General features: G+C 42.7%; 1 protein-coding gene across 1 annotated transcript in view; it reads left to right on the top strand.

The window, feature by feature from the left end:
* PPP1R13B (protein phosphatase 1 regulatory subunit 13B) overlaps window positions 1-22,623 on the top strand; it is a 125,004-nt gene that overhangs the window by 74,444 nt on the left and 27,937 nt on the right. Inside the window, exon 4 of the mRNA XM_030929865.1 lies at window positions 2,599-2,675. Coding sequence (XP_030785725.1) covers window positions 2,599-2,675 — 77 coding nt within the window. The remainder of the gene's footprint in view (window positions 1-2,598; window positions 2,676-22,623) is intronic.

Here is a 22,623-nt window from a genome sequence, read left to right as displayed (position 1 = left end):
AACTAAGTTAGGGTCCATCCACACAGCGGAATGCTCTGCAGCTGTAAATAATGAAGAACCTCTGTGCCCTGACCCAGACCATCTCCTAAACATGTTAAATGAATTAGCAAAAAGAATGTGCACACTTAGCTGCCTTTTGTGGAAAGATGACCAAAGAGTAATGTACATATATATCTGTCTGTATGTGTATATGTATAAAGCAGTTTTGAAAAGATATCTACGCAACTGGGGATGTTGTTGGCCTGGGGGTAAGGGAAAAGTGGCTGTAGATCAGAGGAGGGAGGGTTGTTGATTGTATACCTTTTTGTTCTTTTTGATTTTTGAACCATGGGAATGTACTATATATTTTTGAATTAAAATTTAAAGAAAATAAGGAAATTTTTTCTGAACACATATACACTGTACAGTTAAAAGACCTTTGGCCGGGTGCAGTGGCTCATGCCTGTAATCCCAGCACTTTGGGAGGCCAAGACAGGTGGATCACGAGGTCAGAAGATCAAGACCATCATGGCTAACACGGTGAAATCTCGTCTCTACTGAAAATACGAAAAATTAGCCAGGCGTGGTGACAGGCGCCTGTAGTCCCAGCTACTCGGGAGGCTGAGGCAGGAGAATGGCGTGAACCCGGGAGGCGGAGCTTGCCGTGAGCTGAGATTGCTCCACTGCACTCCAGCCTGGGCGACAGAGCAAGACTCTGTCTCAAAAAAAAAAAAAAAAAAAAAAAAAAAGACCTTTAACTTGTTATTTAACAGTGATTATGGATTACTTCTGATATTTATCAAGCAAATAAAAGGATAATCCTTTATAAAAATATTATTTCTTTTTTGCAAGTTATCCCCCTTTATTTGTATTTTATAGTAAAGGAAAATTTGCCCTTGGATGAGCTACTATCTACTTTAAAATCGTCTTTCTGTAACTGTAAATATTGTTATAAGGCTGTCTTTTAGAATACCATTACTTCCGGAGCGAGGACACCAAGGCTCCGGGCTCAACTCTTCATCTACTTTTACCTTAGACCAGGGTCCCTCCTGTCTTGGGAACATCCACCTGAAGAGGAGGATTAGACTGGCTGACAGTTGAAATGCTGCTTAGTGCTAAGGATTTATTTTAACTCTCTACCTGAGCTCTGCAGATACCTATCCCCTCCCTCAACTAGCTATACTTAAATAAAAAGTCTTACCTTTTACTTATTAATATGTACCTCTTCATGTTCTGAGGAGAGGTTATTTTTTTCTCACCTTGTAAGTTTGGAAATCTGCCAGGCTTGGTGGCTCACGCCTGTAATCCCAGCACTTCGGGAGGCCGAGGCGGGAGGATCACGAAGTCAGGAGATCGAGACTATCCTGCAATCTCCCCCTCCTGGGTTCAAGCGATTCTTCTGCCTCAGCTTCCTAGGTAGCTGGGATTACAGGTGTGCGCCTCTATGCCTGGGTAATTTTTGTAATTTTACTAGAGACAGGGTTTTACCATGTTGGGCAGGCTGGTCTCAAAACTCCTGGCTTCAAGCAGCCTGCCCGCCTCAGTCTTCCAAAGTGCTGGGATTACAGGCATGAGCCACCATGCCTGGCTGTAAATGCCTTTTTGAAAAAATTTTTCTTTTTTCCCCTCTTGGTAATATGAATGCCAAATTTTTAGCTTTATTTTATTTTTGAGACAGGGTCTCACTGTCACCTGGACTGGAGTGCAGTGGTGTGATCATGGTTCACTGCAGTCTTTACCTCCTAGGCTTAAGCTGTTCTCCTCAGCCTCCTGAGTGGCTGGGACTACAGGCACATGTCACCATGCCTGGCTACTTTCTGTATTTTATTTTTGTAGAGACAGATTTTCACCATGTTGCCCAGGCTGGTCTTAAATTCCTGAGCCCAAGTGATCCTCCCACCTTGAGAGAATCCCAGCACCTCCCAAAGTGCTGGGAATACAGACATGATCCACCTTGCCCAGCCCCAAATTTTTATTTTTTAATAGTGATAAAATACCCATAAAATTTACCATCTTCTTCATTTTAAAGTGTTAAAAGCCTTTTGATAACAAGTCAATTTCAAGATTTTGAGATAGAATGTAAAAAGAAAAGATTTCATTTAAACAGCTTTATTTCATTTATTTTTAATTTTTTTTTTTTAAGATAGGGTCTTGCTTTGTTGCCCAGGCTAGAGTGCAACAGAGCAAGATTGTACAGTAGCCCAATCCTGGCTCACTGCAGCCTCGACCTCTCTTGCTCAAGTCCTTCTCCTGCCTTAGCCCCCCAAGTAGCTGAGACTACAGGGTGTACCACCATACCCGGCTAATTTAAAAAAAATTATTGTGGAGACAGATTCTCCCCATGTTGCTGGTCTAGAACTCATGGGCTCAAGCTATCTTCCTGCTTTGGCCTCCCAAAGTGCTGGGATTATGGGTGTGAGCCACTGAGCGCGGCCTAAACAACTTTATATATAAAAGATTAATTGCAAGACCATTTTTTCAACTGTACTAAAGTCTTGAATTTCTCAGCCTGGTATTTTACACTTGTGTTCAATAAATATTTGAATACATGAAGAAATGGGAGAATATTACTTTTTTCTAATATGCCTTTTGGTGAGTTTGGTTCTTTTATTTCTTTAGGTGGCCGTCAGACCCAAGAGCAACGAACTCAGAGAAATGTAACAAATGTACCTGGAGAAAAACGCACTGAAAATGGGGTAAGTGAGTGAATTAAATTGAATTTTAAAAATTGATGGCTAGGTGCAGTGGGTTACACTTGTCATCGCAGCACTTTGGGAGGCCAAGGTGGGAGGATCACATGAGGCCAGGAATTTGAGATCAGCCTGAGCAAGATGGTAAGACCCTTTCTCTATAGAAGGTTTTAAAAAATTAGTCAGATGAGGCCGGGTGCAGTGGCTCACACCTGTAATCCTAGCACTTTGGGAGGCCAAGGCATGTAGATCACGAAGTCAGGAGTCGAGATCAGCTTGGCCAATCTGGTGAAACCCCGTCTCTACAAAAAAATATAAAAATTAGCCGGCTGTGGTGGCGTGCGCCTGTAGTCCCAGCTACTCAGGAGGCTGAGGCAGGAGAATTGCTGGAACCTGGGAGGCAGAGGTTGCAGTGCACCAAGATCGTGCCACTGTACTCCAGCCTGGGCAACAGAGTGAGACTCCATGTCAAAAAAAAAAAAAAAAAAAAAAGTCAGATGTGGCCAGGCATGGTGTCTCATGCCTGTAATCCCAGTACTTTGCAAGGTCAAAGCGGGCGGATCCCCTGAGGTCAGGAGTTCAATACCAGGCTGGCCAACATGGTAAAACCCTGTTTCTACTAAAAATACAAAAAAAATTAGCTGGGCATGGTGGCGGGCACCTGTAATCCCAGTTACTCGGGAGGCTGAGGCAGGAGAATCGCTTGAACCCAGGAGGCAGGTTGGAGTGAGCCAAAATCGCACCGTTGCACTCCAGTCTGGGCAAAAAGAGTGAAATTCCATCTCAAAAAAAAAAAAAAATTAGATGTGGTGGCATCCGCCTGTACTCCCAGCTACTCAGGAGGCTGAGGTGGGATGATGACTTGAGCCCAGGAGTTTGAGGCTGCAGTGAGTCATGATTGTACCACTGCACTTCAGTGGTACAAGCACTTCAGCCTTGTAAGCCTAAGACCAACCGTGTTTTTTTTTTTTTTTTAAATTGCTTTTTACTGGTACTAATGAGTTTGGGTTATAACTTATTTTTAAATAATTATTTTTGGGGTAGATATTGTCATTTTTATTGAATATTTCAAAATATTATATGAAGTTATAAAGCAGCAGTCACTGAGACGTGTTGCCTATTCACATGATGCTCCATGAATCAGATCACGTCTCCTTTGGAGCAGCCTTCCACCTGCCCTTCACATGCTGCTGCCATGTCCTCTCCTGGAACAGGCAGTGGGTGCCCTCTGTGCACGTAACCACAGCATCTCTGTGGCGGCAGATGGGCTATGGGCGTAGCTCGTAGACTGAGTTGAGTAGGCTGACTTGCTTTGCATCTTCAGTGTTGGTTCTGGATCCTCTGTCAGGTTTTGACAGACACAATGGATGGTGGGCTGTAGTGCCTTCCTCCATCATTGTGGTATAGACTTGGAGAATAGATGGAATGCTGATCATAGGTGAGGGGAGCTGTAGAGGAGCTCTTTGTAAGAAATGTTGGTGTTGGCTGGGCATGGTGGCCCACACCTGTAATAATGGCACTTTGGGAGGCCAAGGTGGGTGGATCACCTGAGGTCAGGAGTTTGAGATCAGCCTGAGCAAGATGGTGAGACCCTCTTTCTATCAAAGGTTTTATAAAATTAGTCAGATGGGGCTGGGTGTGGTGGCTCACACCTGTAATCCTAGCACTTTGGGAGGTTGTGGTACACAGATCACAAGGTCAAGAGTTCGAGACCAGCTTGGCCAATCTGGTGAAACCCTGTCTCTACAAAAAAATACAAAAATTAGCCGGGCGTGGTGGTGTGCGCCTGTAGTCCCAGCTGCTCGGGAGGCTAAGACAGGAGAATCGCATGAACCCAGGAGGCAGAGATTGCAGTGAGCCAAGATCGTGCTACTGTATTCCAGCCTAGGCAAGAGAGTGAGACTCCATCTCAAAAAAAAAGAAATGTTAGTATGTGTTGAAAGAATGAACCAGTAGGGACATTTTTAATGTGATCTTTTCTGAAAATTTTAAAGATAACTTTAACAAGTAATTTTAAGATTAGAGATTGGGCCGGGCGCGGTGGCTCAAGCCTGTAATCCCAGCACTTTGGGAGGCCGAGACGGGCGGATCATGAGGTCAGGAGATCGAGACCATCCTGGCTAATACCGTGAAACCCCGTCTCTACTAAAAAATACAAAAAACTAGCCGGGCGACGAGGCGGGCGCCTGTAGTCCCAGCTACTCGGGAGGCTGAGACAGGAGAATGGCGTGAACCCGGGAGGCGGAGCTTGCAGTGAGCTGAGAGCCGGCCACTGCACTCCAGCCTGGGCAGCAGAGCAAGACTCCGTCTCAAAAAAAAAAAAAAAAAAAGATTAGAGATTGAGTTTCTTTTTGTGCTGTAACACAAACTAGGCATCTAAGCTTAGGGAAGTTCCTTCCTCACACAGGGCTGGGCATGATGAGACACTGGTAAAGTGCATGGAGTCTAGAGTATGACTGGCCCATGTTCAGCCCACTGGCCTCGGAGCTTTCTAATGAGCTGAATTTGAGCAAATTACTTCACCTCTCTACTTCCCAACTTCTTACTGAATTGCTAGTTCTTTTATTGGCTATATTTGTGACCCTACATCATGTACTTAAATCTCTGTTTTTTTTCACTATCAACTTTAAACAGTATCACTGGACCTTGCTCTTTATAAAATGAGAATATTAGGCCCCTGCCATCTTCCCTTCCTTCCTTTCAGCTCTTGCAGCTGTACCAGACTTTTATGTTGTAAAGGTTGACAATATTTGTATATCGTTATTTAACTATAAACCTTTTGTGCTTTGTCTGTAGATTGGTTATAAAGTTGAAAACCAATTTAGTAGTTTTATTATTTTAGATTTTGCAGGTATTATCAACTGCAGAGCCATGTGGTATACTAGATTATATTTTCTTCTCTTTGGTTCCAATATCATAATCCTTCTGCCACTCAGGGAGAAATATTCCTGTTGTTAAGATTGTAGATTCTCGCCGGGCGCGGTGGCTCAAGCCTGTAATCCCAGCACTTTGGGAGGCCGAGACGGGCGGATCACGAGGTCAGGAGATCGAGACCATCCTGGCGAACACGGTGAAACCCCGTCTCTACTAAAAAATACAAAAAACTAGCCGGGCGAGATGGCGGGCGCCTGTAGTCCCAGCTACACGGGAGGCTGAGGCAGGAGAATGGCGTAAACCCAGGAGGCGGAGCTTGCAGTGAGCTGAGATCCGGCCACTGCACTCCAGCCTGGGCGACAGAGTGAGACTCCATCTCAAAAAAAAAAAAAAAAAAGATTGTAGATTCTCCCTTCTTATACTCTAATTTATAAAAGTCATTTCACAAATCCTCTTCACATTCCTACCTTCTATCATTAGAGATTTGTCCACTGCAAATCCAGAGCCTCTACAGAGTTCTTCTGGGCAGATCTGCTTCAGGACGTCTTAAGAAATAGACGCACACACGCCACTGGTAGAAATTTTCATTCAGTAAATCTGGAATGGGGCCTAGAAAACTCCCCACATGACTATGTTGCCATGCCAAGCTTGGGAACATCCAGGTTACACTTTAGCAAGCATTTATAGCTTATTTGTCCAACAGAATGTTGAAGATCTTTTTGAGTTCTAAGATTTATCATGGGACGGGCGCAGTGGCTCGCTCCTGTAATCCCAGCACTTTGGGAGGCCAAGGCAGGCGGATCACCTGAGGTCAGGAGTTCTAGACCAACCTGGCCAACATGGTGAAACCCTCTCTCTACTAAAGATACAAAAATTAGCCGGGCATGATGGCAGTTGCCTGTAATCCTAGCTATTCAGGAGGCTGAGGCAGGAGAATTGCTTGAACCCAGGAGACGGAGGTTGCAGTGAGCTGAGATTGCACCACTGCATTCCAGCCTGGGTGACAGAGCAAGACTCTGTCTCCAAAAACAAAAAAATAAATGAATGAAAGGAAGGAAGGAAGGAGGGAGGGAGAGAGGGAGGGAGGGAGGGAGGGAGGAAGGAAGGAATTACCATGACCTGAACTTCAGGGAAGATTAAATAGATATATTGGGTAGGCTGTGTGTTGAAGAAGTGAGGTGTATTATATATGATATAATATGTGGAAGAGACTCAAAAGAAAAGCATTCCGAAGGTATGATAAATTGGATAGACCAGTTTTGATGTGATGAGACCTTTTCCTTGATGAAGTTGTTTCTTGTTAATATGGAGATAATGTGTGTATTTCAAGATCAACAAAATTGAAACCTGAAACCAAACGTGCTTTTATCCTTTATGTGGCTTGTAATTAGAGGAAAGTATTAGAGCTCCTCTAGAGAAATAACTTAGTATTGGAATCATCACATCAAAGATGTTACTATATTTTATGGCTTACACATCTACCTTTTAAGCTTAATAATACGTTACCTTGTGAAACACTTTATTGTCTGCAGAGCACTTTTACGTGCATTTTAAGATATGAAAAACGTCTTCCCCCAAAATGTTTCTGTGTATACCTTGGTTATAGAATAATGACGTGCTAAGTCTTCTAACTTCTGGGTTGAGACATCTAAGGACAGATTAAGGAGAACTCTGAGGAAAAGAGGGAGTGTGGGTTAGAAGAGAAGGGCAGGATGCTGAGCTGGTGTGATTGATGTCCATCAGCAGCTGCTGAACTAAGAAGCCAGGGAAGTTCTGCTCTCTGAAAATTGCAGGACAGCAAGTCAAGTTAGTACATGTGCTTGTTTGTCCTTATGCTATAAAGGCAAATTGATTTGTTCTCATTGTATATGCCTGTGTTGAAGCTTCCAAGATGTCCCCAGGTTCCGTGATTTGCTAGGACGACTCAGGACTAAGCATAGAGTTCTCTTGAGTTGCTACAATGAAAGGATTCAGAGCCAGATCAGCAAAGAGGAAAGACACATTCGACTTAGGTATCCTGGAAGCACTTTTTCCTGTCTTCTCAGCCAAACAGGTTTAAAATCTGAGTCAGTTTTTGCTTCATTCTAGGATATCCAGTAAGTTGCTAAGACTACCCTAAGACTACCTTCCTGTGTTTTCTTCTAAGAGCTTTATAGTTTTAGCTCTTAAACGTTTAGTTCTGTGATCAATTTTTGAGTTAATTTTTGTGTATAGTGCGAGTTACAGGATTCAAATTCATTCTTTTCCATATAAATATCCAGCTCTCCCAGCACCACCTGGTGAAAAGACTATTCTTTCTCCCACTGAATTGCCTGACACTTTTGTCAGATCAGCCGACCATAAATGTGATGTTTATTCCCAGAGGCATTGCTAGTGTAGTTACCCAGGCACCGTTTTCCATGTGGCGCCCAAGACTCAACTGTGCCCATCATCTCCTAGGCCAGATCACATTTCAACTGTCTAGAGAAAAACTCAGACTTCTGCCAGGAGAGAAGAGAGGCAGTCACCTAGGAGCATGGAGTTGGGGAGGAGATAGGGATTTAACTGCCTCTTAAATATCGTTCACTCAGTCTGCCTTATTTTCAGTCCCTACATTTTATTCCCCTTTCCAGCGGTACATGGTGTTGTCAGTTCCTGAAACTTTGAAGATTCTGTGCTGTAACTGGAGTGTTTATCCAGTTTTACTCCTTCTGGCTTGAGATTTGTCTCAGATGTACTAGGTCAGTTATTTCTCATCTCTTCTTTTGCCAACTTCCAAACATCTGTGTTGTGTGCACTCCTTTTAGTCCCGCTTTTGTGGCTTTACATTATTTGATGTCAAAAATCCCTTTACTGTCAATTAGTGGAGTTTTGGGATTTAATGAAATTTGGATTAATCCTCTCGTGAGCAGAGCCAGGTGTTAATTTATTTTAATTTCCCTATTGGGCTTTGTTGAATTTACTGATTCTGAGTATTGGCATCTGTCAGCAATTCTGGAACATTCTCTATTATCTTGACAGGTATTTTATCTTCTGCATTCTGTTTTCTTCTTTTGGAACTCTTATTAGGCATTCATCTTTCATTTTATTCTCCTTGTCTCTTAATTTCTTTTTTATATATTCTCTTTTTTGGCCTCTTCATACTGTATTCTGGATACTCCCCTAAGATACATCTTTCAGTTAGTGAATTCTGTCTTCAGCTGTGTCTATTTAATGCATATAAGGTGCATTTATTTTTTATTTATTTATTTATTTATTTATTTTTTGAGAAGGAGACTCGCTCTGTCGCCCAGGCTGGAGTGCAGTAGCGCGGCTCACTGCAAGCTCCGCCTCCCAGGTTCACGCCATTCTCTTACCTCAGCCTCCCGAGTAGCTGGGACTACAGGCGCCCGCCACCACGCCCAGCTAATTTTTTATACTTTTTTAGTAGAAGCGGGGTTTCACCGTGTTAGCCAGGATGGTCTTGATCTCCTGACCTCGTGATCTGCCCGTCTCGCCTCCCAAAGTGCTGGGATTACAGGCTTGAGCCACAGCGCTCGGCCAAGTGCTTTTAATATTATTATTTTGAAAAGTATGACATAGTCTGGGAAAAATACTAGCAAATCATGTTACCTGATAAAGGATTCAGATGTAGAATATATAAAGAAGTCCCAAAGCTTAATAATAAGAAAACAAACAAATCAATTCAAAAAAGAAATAGGCCGACCTCAGTGGCTCATGCCTGTAATCCCAGCACTTTGGGAGGCTGAGGCGGGCGGATCACTTGAGGTCAGGAGTTCGAGACCAGCCTGGCGAACATGACGAAACGCTGTCTCTACTAAAAATACAAAAATTAGCCCGTTGTGGTTGTGCATGCCTGTAATCCCAACTACTTGGGAGGCAGGAGAATCACTTGAACTCAGGAGGCGGAAGTTGCAGTGAGCTGAGATAGTGCGGCTGCACTCCAGCCTGGGCAACAGAGTGAGACTTTGTTTCAAAAAAAAAAAAAGAAAAAAAGAAACAGGTGAAAGATTGAACAGGTGCTTCCCCAAATAAAATATATGAATGTCAAGTAAGCACATGGAAAGGTATTCACCATCATTAGTCTTTAGGAAAATACAAATTAAAACCACCATGAAGTAGCATTACACACCTTTTAGAATGTCTGATGTTAGAAAGAGTGATCATAACAAGTGTTGGTGAGGAAAGGGAGAAATTGGAACTCTTATGTACTGCTGGTGGGAACGTAAAATGGTATAATCTGGAAAATAATTTGGTAGTTTGAAACTTAAACATAAATCTACTGTATGACCCAGCAACTCTACTCTTAAATATTTACCTCAGAGAAATGAAAGCAAATGTCTGTGCAGGCTTGTACATGGATGTCCATAGCAGTTTGATCTGGCTTGAAGCCAAAATCTGGAAACAACCCAAATGTTCATTAACAGGTAAATGCACAAATAGACTATGGTATATCCTCACAGTGGAATATTCCTGAACAATCAAAAGAAGTGGACTACTAATACATGCTACAACATGGATGAATCTCAAAATCATTGTGCTGAAAGAAGCCAGCCAAAGGAGTACATACTGAATACAGTATGATTTCATTCATATCCAATTCTAGAAAACATAAACTAATCTCTAGTAACAGGGAAGGTCAGTGTTTGCCTGTGGACCATGAGAGCCAGGAGTTGGGGGCAAAGAGATAAAAGGAAGGGATTACAAAAGGGCACGAGGAAATTTGGGGAGAGGATGGATTTATTTTCTTGCTTGTGATTATTTCATAGTTTATACATTTGTCAGAACATCAAATTATATACTTTAGATATGTGCAGTTTATTATATGTGAATTATACCTCAGTAAAGCTCTTGTAAAATTCATTAAAATTTTCAGTTCTAGAAGTTTTAGGCCAGGCGCAGTGGCTCACGCCTGTAATCCCAGTACTTTGGGAGACTGAGGTGGGTGGGTCACCTGAGGTCAGGAGCCCTAGACCATTCTGGCCAACATGGTGAAACCCCATCTCTACTAAAAATACAGAAATTAGCCTGGCATTGGTGGCAGGTGCCTGTAATGCCAACTACTTGAAGGATGAGGCAGGAGAATTGCTTGAACCCAGGAGGCGGAGGTTGCCGTGAGCTGAGATTGCGTCATCGCACTCCAGCCTGGGGGACAAGAGTGAGACTTCCTCTCCAAAAACAAAGGGAGGTTAGATCTTAAATCTTCTTAGTTGCTCTTTGCGTGTATTTTAAACACACTAAACGTATTTTATATTCAGCAACTAATAATTTCTCTATCTGAATGTTACTTCTGCTGACTGTTGAGTCATGGCTTCTTGATTGCTGTGTATTTTGATTTTTGACAATGAGCTGCTCGTTTTCCTTGAAACTTTACCTCTGGGCATTTTTTGAGGCCTGGATAAAGTCAGGATTTTCCTGAAAGGCTTGCATTTGCTTTGTCAGTAACTAGGCACAAGTTAGGCTCAATTTCTACTGTCCTTTGTGGATCATGAAGCTTGCATGAGAGCTGTCTAGTGGTTACAGATTGTTAGGGAGCTGTCTCTCCTTCCACTCAGTGATGGGGAAAGGCAGGTTTCCCTACGGCCCTCTTCTGTGTGGGGGGTTCATTTCATAGTTAGCCTTACATTGAGGTTGTAGGTCTTTGCATCCTGGACGTTTGTGGGCATCTCCTTGGACTCTCTCCACTGGAATGAGCCTAAGTATTTACCTCCTAATGCCAGACTCCACCAGCTGCCAGGAAGCAAGTATGCAGGTGGGCAAATACCTTCAGGACAAAAGCCAGCTGTGGTGTTCTTTTATTATTGCCCAAGGTTTCTGCTTTCTCTTTATTTTTGGTCACTGTAGTTTCCTTACTGTTGTGCCAACTCAGTGATGCTTTTAAAAACATGCTTTGGCCAGGCACGGTGCCTCACACTTGTAATCCCAGCACTTTGAGAGGCCGAGGCAGGCGGATCATGAGCTCAGGAGATCGAGACCATCCTGGCTAACATGTTGAAACCTTGTCTCTACTAAAAACACAAAAAAAGAATTAGCCGGGCGTGGTGGCGGGCACCTGTAGTCCCAGCTACTTGGGAGGCTGAGGCAGGAGAATGGCGTGAACCCGAGAGGTGGGGCTTGCAGTGAGCCGAGATTGCACCACTGCACTCCAGCCTGGGTGACAGAGCCAGACTCAAAAAAAAAAAAAAAAAAAAAAAAAAAAAAAAAAAAACCCACATGCTTTGTGATTTATCTTGCCTTTTAGGTGTTGTTACCAGGAGTGTGATGCAGGGTGTCCTGTCGGCCATGCGGTTGGAAGCAGAGCACTCCCAGGGTGTTCTTTTGTTTTCTTTTGTTGTTATCTGTGTACTTTGATAGCCCATTTTCCTGCCAATCTCTTTGTAGCCCTAATTATTCCTAGCATCTTGTCTTGGGTATAAATGTGTATTGAATTGAATTGATATGGATGATTTTTTTTTTTTTTTTTTTAAGATGGGGTCTCACTCTGTCGCTCAGGCTGGAGTGCAGTGGCACAATCTCGACTCACTGCACCCTCTGCCTCCCAGGTTCAAGCAATTCTCCTGCCTCAGCCTCCCATGTGACTGGGACTACAGGCATGCACCACCACGTGTGGCTAATTTTTGTATTTTTAATGGAGAATGGAGTTTCACCATGTTGGCCGGGCTGGTCTCGAACTCCTGAGCTCGAGTAATCCTCCTGCCTCAGCCTCCCAAAGTTCTGGTATTACAGGCAGGAGCTACCACCTGGGCCTTATGTGTATAAGTCTTATGAGTAAAATTTATTCATATTGGGCCAGGCGTGGTGGCTCACACCTGTAATCCCAGCACTTTGGGAGGCCAAGGTGGGTGGATCACTTGAGGTCAGGAGTTTGAGACCAGTCTGGATAACAGAGTAGACCTCATTTCTATTTTTTAAAAAAGTTTTATTCACATTTACAAACTAAAATAGCATGTTGTATTATTGCAGGGTAGGGAGCTAGTATGCATTGGAGATATCTAATTGGCTCTTATTAATTTGTAAGACTTAGTAATTGTTGGAATATGAGATATTCTGGCTTCAGAATATAATGAGATGTTAGAGAGGCTTGATTTTATTGAACATTTTATGTTTTTGCCACCTTCGTGACTGGGAATACTGAACATGTAATTTATGTGATAAAAATGAGCATCCATGTTTATAAGGTATCTTGATATCATCATCAACTATTTTTTGTTTGCTAAATGGGCAAGTAAAACCTACTCTTCAAACCTGAAGATGTATAACCTTGAATAGATAGGAATAAAGAGGAATGATTTCATATTAATGAATATTGCGGGGAAGTAGGTTTTATTCTGATTATTTTGCTATAGTTTTGCATTAAGGTTGGTTGTCATTTTTGTAATGACACTTTACTTGAGAAACCACTTATACTTTAAAAAAACTAGTTATACAGTGTGTGTTGTGGCTCACGCCTGTGATCCCAGCACTTTGAGAGGCCAAGGCAAGAGAATAACTTGAGACTAGGAGTTTGAGACCAGCCTGGGTAACATAGTGAGACACTGTCTCTACAAAAAAAATTTTTTAAAATACATCAGCGTGGCCGGGCGCGGTGGCTCAAGCCTGTAATCCCAGCACTTTGGGAGGCCGAGACGGGCGGATCACGAGGTCAGGAGATCAAGACCATCCTGGCTAACACTGTGAAACCCCGTCTCTACTAAAAAATACAAAAAACTAGCCGGGCGAGGTGGCGGGCGCCTGTAGTCCCAGCTACTCGGGAGGCTGAGGCAGGAGAATGGCGTAAACCCGGGAGGCGGAGCTTGCAGTGAGCTGAGATCCGGCCACTGCACTCCAGCCTGGGCAGCAGAGCAAGACTCCGTCTCAAAAAAAAAAAAAAAAAAAAAAAAAAAAAAAAAAAAAAACATCAGCGTAGACCAAGCACAATGGCCCACACCTGTAATCCCAGCACTTTGGGAGGCCGAAGTGGGCAGATCACTTGAGGTCAGGAGTTTGAGACCAACCTGGCCAACATGGTAAAGCCCCGTCTCTACTAAAAAAACATACAAATATTAGCCTGGCAAGGTGGCACTCACCTGTAATCCCAGCTACTCGGGAGGCTTAAGCAGAAGAATTGCTTGAACCTGGGAGGCACAGGTTGCGGTGAGCTGAGATCGCACCACTGCACTCCAGCCTGGGCAACAAGAGTGAGACTCCATCTCAAAAGAAGAAAGGAAAAAAAACCAGTGTAATGTGGGAAGTAAAACAAAGAGAAATAAAAAAAATTTTCTTTAAACTGCCAAAAATATTTAGTCTTTTTTAAATCTTGTGATGATTAAATTACAAGATAAGATACTAGACATTTGGTCTAATTTTTTTCTATTCTTTATTATGAAAAATATACACAGAAATATATGTACTTGTATAAAACATGTACAGTTTAAAGAGACACTCAGAGCTGGGTGGGATGGCTCACACCTGTAATCTCAGCACTTTGGGAAGCCAAGGCAGGTGGATCAGTGAGGTCAGGAGCTTGAGACCAGCCTGGCCCACATGGTGAAACCCCATCTCTACTAAAAATACAAAAATTAAGCTCGGTGCAGTAGCTCATGGCTGTAATCCCAGTACTTTGGGAGGCCGAGGCAGGCAGATCACAAGGTCAGGAGATCGAGACCATCCTGGCCAACATGGTGAAGCCCTGTCTCTACTAAAATACAAAATAATTAGCCGGGTGTGGTGGCGTGCGCCTGTAGTTCCAGCTACTCGGGAGGCTGAGGCACGGGAGTTGCTTGAACCCGAGAGGCAGAGGTTGCAGTGAGCCAAGATCACGCCACTTGCACTCCAGTCTGGCGACAGAGCAAGACTCCGTCTCAAAATAAATAAATAAATAAAAATACAAAAATTAGCTGGGCGTGGCAGTGCACGCCTGTAATCCCAGCTATCTGGGAGGCTGAGGCAGGAGAATCGCTTGAACCTCAGGGGGACGGAGGTTGTGGTGAGCCGAGATTGTGCCACTGCACTCCAGCCTGGGTGACAGAGTGAGACTCCATCTCAAAAAAAAAAGAAAAAGACACTCAGGTGACTACCACCCAGGCTGAGAATTTCTCTCTTTATTCTTTTTAAAACAATTATATCCAGCTTATTTTAATTGTAGACAGAATAAAGACACAGAAGCAAAATGGTTAGTGGAGGCCACTTGAAGTCTCCTTTCAGATTTCATAGAGAAAGAAAGGGTGTTTCTGGAGATAGATGTGTGAACAAATCATGCTAGTATGAAAAGTGTAGGAAAAGTGGAATAAGGCACCAAAATAAATGGGTATGATTGTCAAGATTGATATCGGGCAATACTTCCCAAAAGAAAGAGTCAAAGGATTCTACAAAGATACAGAGGAATAGACGTGAAACTCTATGGTGACAGAGTTATAAACGGGACTGTGCAGCATGAAGTGTAGGGACAGGCAAGGGGGAAGGGACACGGAGAGGGAGGAGAGCAAGAGGACCAGCCCGGGGAAGCCAGGTCTTCACCATGCTAAGATCTCAGATTAATCTTGTGGGATTTTAAGCAAGCTGTATTTTAGAAGTATCTCTGTGGTGCTGGCCTGTAAGAATTATATGTCAGCAGTGGGAGATGAGCAGGACGGGAATGAGACTGGAGATAAGAGCCTGGTGAGGTCATTGTTTCTGTGCTTTGCAATGGTGTCACAACTACTGGAATCTCAGAGACTTTCAAAGGAAGTATTTGAAAATACAATTTCAAGAGTATGATGATATAAGCAGAGGAGGCATCCAGTTATCTATAAATTACCATTTAGAAGAAATTTCACTTCTTATTTATTTATTTTAAAGAGACAGGGTTTCGTTCTGTTGCGTAGGCTGGAGTGCAGTGGTGAAATCATAGTTCACTGTAGCTTGGAACCCCGGGCTCAAGCAGTCCTCTCACCACAGCCTCCAAAGCAGCTGGGACTAGAGGTAGGCACCACCATGCCCAGCAATTTTTTAATTTTTTTGTAGAGATGATATCTCACATGTTACCCAGGCTGGCTTTGAACTTTTGGCCTCAAGTGATCCTTCCACTCCAAAGCCCTTCGGTGTCACTGGGCAGGTGACATTAAGTCTATCTGGTCACTTCTCATAATCTTCCAAAACTAAAGAGTTGCCTAGAGTTCTCATTATTGCATTTATCTTATTTTTTTATTTTTTTATTTTGAGACAGAGTCTCACTGTTTCGCCCAGGCTGGAGTGCAGTGGCACGATCTCGGTTCACTGTAAGCTCCGCCTCCTGGGTTCATGCCATTCTCCTGCCTCAGCCTCCCGAGTAGCTGGGACTACAGGCGTCTGCCATCACCCCTGGCTAATTATTTATATTTTTAGTAGAGACGGGGTTTCACCGTGTTAGCCAGGATGTTCTTGATCTTCTGACCTCGTGATCTGCCCGCCTCGGCCTCCCAAAGTGCTGGGATTACAGGCGTGAGCCACCATGCCCGGCCGCATTTATCTTATTTTTAAAATTATTTTATTCTTGAATCAGGTAACTTTTATGTTTTTCAAGAGGGAGAAATTAATCCTTTCCCATTAGTTCGAACTATGTGAAATTGTTGATGTTTGATCATTTTTTGACCTGGAGGATCATGAGGTCAAGAGATCGAGACCATCCTGGCCAACATGGTGAAACCCATCTTTACTAAAAATACAAAAATTAGCTGGGCGTGGTGGCACATGCCTGTAGTGCCAGCTACTCAGAAGGCTGAGGCAGGAGAATTGCTTGAACCCAGGAGGCAGAAGTTGCAGTGAACCGAGATAGCGCCACTGCACTCCAGCTGGTGACAGAGCGAGACTCTGTCTCAAAAGAACAAACAAACAAAAAAGCAACATTTTCATATGATTTAGATTATTAAGATTTCTTCATGATGTCTGGTAGAGTGTTTACACTTTGACGTAATAAATGGCTGTTGATTAGGAGCAACCATGTATGCCAAGCTGCAGCCAGGTAGTGAGGGCAGCACCTCCCATGTGATGGAAAGAGTGCCTGCTTGCTGTCAGGGGATGCAGCTAGGATACTGGCACTGCTACTGTAAGCTTGGGAAAGCCAGTCAAACAGCTGCCCAGGGCCTCAGCTTTCTCACCTGTAAAATAAGCTTAAGAATTTTCCTCTTAGGGGCCAGGCACAGTGGCTCACGCCTGTAATCCCAGCACCTTGGAAAGCCGACGTGGGCAGATCATGAGGTCAGGAGATCGAGATCATCCTGGCTAACACGGTGAAACCCCGTCTCTACTAAAAATACAGAAAATTAGCTGGGCATGGTGGTATGCACCTGTGGTGTCAGCTATTTGGGAGGCTGAGGCAGGAGAATCACTTGAACTGGGAGGTGGAGGTTGCAGTGAGCCGAGGTCTTGCCACTGCGCTCAAGCCTGGGCCACAGAGCGAGACTCCATCTCAAAAACTAATAATAATAAAAAAAAATTAGGCTGGGTGCGGTGGCTCACTCCTGTAATCCCAGCACTTTGGGAGGCCGAGGCGGGTGAGTTACGAGGTCAGGAGATCGAGACCATCCTGGCTAACATGGTGAAACCCCGTCTCTACTAAAATACAAAAAAAATTAGCCGGGCATGGTGGCAGGCCCCTGTAGTCCCAGCTACTTGGGAGGCTGAGGCAGGAGAATGGCCTGAGCCCGGGAGGCGGAGATTGCAGTGAGCCAAGATTGCACACTGCACTCCAGCCTGGGCGACTGAGCAAGACTCCGGCTCAAAAAATATATATAATAATAAATAAAATAAAATAATAAAAATTTCCTCCTAGGGTTTTTGTAAGCATCATCTAAGACAACTATAAACTTGGGTATATATAAATGTCTGCTATGCAGCAGGCATTCATTACATGTTAATTGTTGAATCTCTAGAATGAATTCAAGAATTCATTTTAGGCCGGGTGCGGTGGCTCACGCCTGTAATCCCAGCACTTTGGGAGGCCGAGACAGGCGGATCACGAGGTGAGGAGATTGAGACCATCCTGGCTAAAACGGTGAAACCCCGTCTCTACTAAAAATACAAAAACTAGCCGGGCGCAGTGGCGGATGCCTGTAGTCCCAGCTACATGGGAGGCTGAGGCAGGAGAATGGCATGAACCTGGGAGGCAGAGCTTGCAGTGAGTGGAGATCGCACCACTGCACTCCAGCCTGGGCCACAGAGCGAGACGCCGTCTCAAAAAAAAAGATTTCATTTTAAAAAGTACTGAGTTCTTCCCATCTCTGAAAGTGAATAAACATCCTGAATATCAAAACAATGGTATGAGAGAGTCCTTAGAGAATCAGAAGAACTTCAGGAAGCAGATGGCGTTGCCCCTAGGTGTTAAGTGATAGGCAGAGTTTAGGAAGCAGTAGGGGAAGGGCTCTGTGGGTAGCAGGAAGAGCATGAGTGAGATATGCTCACAGGAAAGTGTTTGTTCTAGAATGGAGTGGCAAGTACCAATGTGGGAGGTCATAAAGAGCACTTTTGAGCAGCAGCTTTTATTTAGGGCAAGGATGGCTCAATCAAAGATGTTGCTGCTGAGGCTTCTGGAAAAAGGCTAGAGCCATTCATAGAAATAGGGAATTTAGGGAGGAAGCCAGGCTTGGAAGGAGAGAGAGGAGTTTGGTGGAGAGAGAGGCCAGAGGTGGATGTTTAGGCAAGGTGTGTTCTCATATAAACTAAATGCAAAAAATAATGAGCATTAAGCTGTTGAACTATTTCATGTCATCTCACTGGAGCTTGAAAGTTTAGGGAATTTTTTATTCCACATAATATATGTTTTTTGATTCTAGGTTACAGTTTATTTCAAATAATCTGAATACAATGACCAGTATATAATTTTAAATGAGGTACACAAGGAAATAAGACATCATGAACAAAATGTGACAAACACCTCAGATACTGGTGTGACCTGGCACAGGCTATAAAACAGCTGTGTTTACTTAAGAAATGACAAGTTTTGATCATATGTTCAAGAGAATAGTAAAATATTTCAAAATGGCACTGCAGACTGAAAAAAGAACTAAACGGACTTTCACAAATGAAAAAAAAAACCCTGAAATTAAAAGCTCAAAAGAAAGGTTTAACACATATAGATAAATCTGAAAATTTACAATGAATAACAGAAATTGAGAAGGAGCATTTTGAAACTTTCATATCAACTTAGGGTAATCTTATGTCTACTCACTACAATAATAATAACATTGTGGATGTATTTTGTACTTCACTTCTATAATAATTTATTTTCATTGTGTTTTCTGATAAAATAAAGGACTCATGTCTGGGTTAACGTACTATTACAATTCAACAACAGGAAGACAACCAACTTAAAAATAGACATCTCATCAAAGAAGAGAGACAAATGGCTAACAGGCATATGAAAAGATGCTTAACATTTCCAGTCACTGGGGAAATGCAAATTGAAACCACAGTGAGACACCATTACACACCCACAAGAATTAAGCTATAAGCAAAAAGGCAATAATAATACTGGCAAGAATGTGGACACATCCTCATACATTGCTGGTGGGAATGTAAAATAGCGCAGCCACTTTGGAAAACAGTTTGGCAGTTTCTTAAAAAGCTAAACATAAACTTGCCATACAAGCCAGGAATTCCACTCCTAGGTATCTACTTAAGAGAAATGAAATATATGCTCACACAGGCCTCTATGCAAATGTTCACAGCAGCAGTTACTCATAGCAGCTAAGAAACAGCCCAAATGTCCATTAACTGGTGAATGGATAAACAAAACGTGGTATATTCATCTGACTGAATATGACGCAGCATCAAAAAGAAACTAACTACTCAACACAGAGGAACCTCAAAAACATGACAGCAGATGTAAAAGACTACCTATGGTATGATTTCGCTTATATGAAGTGTCCGGAAGAAAGTAAGTCTAGAGACAGAAAGCAGATCAGTGGGTGCCTGCATCTGGGGTTGGGCGTGGAAATTAATGGTGAATGGGCACGAGGTAACTTTTGGAGGAAGATGGAAACATTCTAAAATAGAACTGTGGTGATGGTTGCACAACTCTATGTATTTACTAAAATAACTAAATTTTCCAGTTACAATGGGTAAATTTTAGGATATGTAAATTATGCCTCAATTAACTCTAAAAAAGAAAAGCCTATGACTTGAAAAGTTAGGAAAAAAAAATCTAGGGATAGGGCTGAAAGTTCCACTCAGAGTGAATACATGGTTTTAAATTCTTTTATTCTTAAAAAGCAAACTAAAAATAAGTGAACTCTTTACTCAACTTAATAAATGACGAAAAGGTTAAAATAAAAGACACAGGATAATTAAAGATAAAAGTGCAGATGAATAATATTGAACACAAACAGAACAGTCAAAAGAAAAATGAACTTACAAGGAGACATAACCACCACAGATGGGGAAGAGATGAAAAGGGTCGTTAAACAATGACCATGTACTAGTGAACAGACCCTCCTTTCTAAATGAACCCACTATGGAAAGAAGCTACAGATGTTTCATAGAGGAAAGCAACAGGCCCACTGAGTTCCAAGTCAACCTTTCAACCCTATTTCATGGACACATTCCACATTGTATTGTTTCTGAAATCTGGGTCCATCTCATTATCCCTGTCATGAGGTGGCAGTGTGAGGGAGCTGCGGGAAAAGCTTCTGCAGGCCACCCCAGGAACCATCACGAAGTGCTGGTGACAACGCATCTTCTAAGGATGGTAGTTTTTGAAGTTCTCTTTTATTGCTTGTGCTAAACCTTGAAGAATTTTGCCGTTTGTCTTTCTATGGGCTAAGAGACTGGTACTTTAATTTTAACAGATACTGTAGATGGGACAGCAACAAGGCTGTTTTTCCTGATGGAAATTTGCTCTGATTCTACTGTGTCTTGTCCTTCTTTTGAACTTTTTCCACTCTTCCATGCTTTTACTTCCATGAAGTAATTTGGCTGATTATTAAAATCAGCATATCAAGATTAGGGACATCTGAAGTGACCCATTTGCCAGTAGATGTTTAACTGCTGACAAAATCCACTAGTCTTTTCTGTTAACTGATTACCAAGGAATGTGTGTTAGGCATTGAAGGAAAAAGCACCATTCATAGTTAGACCTCCATTGTTTACACTGTAGCTTAGCTCCTTTAAACATATGCATGTTCTCTCTCTTCTCTGGGTTATGATGATGCTGTTTGGGGAGATTGCACTGTGACTGAACTTACAATAAAAATAAAGTTACAGGACAGGAAAGCATTTTTAGGGTAACAAAAGCTAAACAAGAGGGCACTTCAGAGCAGGTAGAGCCAGCACATGTGCTCAACTGCCTCTGAGGCACTTGGCACATGTATGCCAAGCAAAAGCAGAATATTTTGGGTTTATCCAAGTATGACACAAAATTCAAATCTGTACCAGAGTCTGTTCTCTGACTAGGAACAGTTGGGTTGACTAAATTAGTATGTTTATTTGCCTGAAATTGTAATGTCAAAATACCATTCCTTACAGAGCATTACTTAGTGTTTCTTTTTTTTTTTTTTTTTTTTTTTGAGATGGAGTCTCGCTGTGTTGCCCAGGCTGGAGTGCAGTGGTGCAGTCTCAGCTCCCTGCAACCTCCACCTCCCAGGTTCAAGTGATTTTTCTGCCTCAGCCTCCCAAGTAGCTGGGATTACAGGCACCTGCCACCACTCCCAGCTAATTTTTTGTGTTTTTTGTAGAGACAGCATTTCACCATGTTGGCCAGGCTGATCTTGAACTCCTGACCTCATGATCCACCCTCCTCGGCCTCCCAAAGTGCTGGGATTACAGGCGTGAGTTACTGTGCCCGGCCTATTTAGTGTTTCTAGATGAAAGATTAATTATACAAAAAAAAAAAAGGCATAGTTTTTCAAGAACTGCAATAATGAGTCATTAACTGGACAGATATGGATGAGGTATGTAATATGATGAATTCCTCTGTTCATAGGTAAAATTGTAGTCTTTACTACTTTTTGGTACATAGCAATTTTTTTTTTCTTCTTCTTTTTTTTTTTTTTTTTTTTTTGATACAGGGTCTTGCTGTGTCCCCTAGGCTGGAGCGCAGTGGTACAGTCACAGCTCACTGCAGTCTCAACCTCCCTGGCTCAAGCGTTCCTTCCACCTCATCCTCCCGAGTAGCTGGGACTACAGGTGTCTGCCATCATGCCTGGCTAATTTTTGTGTATTTTGTAGAGATGGGGTTTCACCATTTGTCCAGGCTGGTCTGAAACTCATGAACTGGGATTACAGCTGTGAGCCATCATGCCTGGCCGCATATTAGCAAAATATATCAGTAGTACATTAAATAGAATGTAAGACTAGCCTTCTAACTACTACTTGGGGAGGCAAATATTTTGTTTATAAAAATTTTGTAAGCCAGCTAATAAAGTCTCTTATTTCCGCAAGTAGTTTTGTGGAAGTTTGGAGAAAGAAGGCAGTGATATGATCCGATAAGTGATCATAAAAACGTCTCTTTCCCTCTGCTCATGCTGGGGTTGGGGTAGGAGGCTAGCTAGACCTGAGGTGGGGTGGGCCGTGTTTATTGTGGAAAACAAGCGATGTGGTGTGAGGCGGAGAGTGAGCTGGGTTCATCAGGAGCAGAAACAGTGTTCCTGGAATCCAGAGTTCAGGTAGTGAACGTCGGCGTTAGAGGAGATCTGGATCCCTGGGGCCACAGGTGGTAGTCCCTGCCGAAGGGGTCGTTGGAGCAGGTTTAAGGCTGGTGGGGTGTTTCCTTTTTGGGAGTCCTGTATTCGTAGGCACCTGTCTGACTGTTGCTGAGAGAACTTTCCTGCTAATTTAACTTAGTTGTTGGAAGTGGCTTGTGCTCTGTGTGACCTGGAGCGGAACTCACCCGCCAACTCTACCGTAATTAGGGACCTTGAATTGCCTGAGGGGACAGAGTTTGATTTCTTCGTATTAGATGCAGTCAATGAAGAGAAATAGGGAAGAATTAGGTAATAGGTTTGTTTGAATAAATTAAGTTTGTATGAAAAATTTAAAATTGTAAATAGGGATTAGGTTGCATGTAATACAGTGCTAGGCCTATTATTAAAAAATCAAATTTTCATTGAAGGGTTTTCATTTTCTTTAAAATTTTCATTTTCTTTAAAATTGTGGAAAAAGTGCTTCTTTT

This window comes from Rhinopithecus roxellana, chromosome 5 (genome assembly GCF_007565055.1).
Source record: "Rhinopithecus roxellana isolate Shanxi Qingling chromosome 5, ASM756505v1, whole genome shotgun sequence".
NCBI classification, from domain to species: Eukaryota; Metazoa; Chordata; class Mammalia; order Primates; family Cercopithecidae; genus Rhinopithecus; species Rhinopithecus roxellana.
Note: the sequence above shows the minus strand (reverse complement) of the source record. Positions and strands in the feature narration are given on the sequence as shown.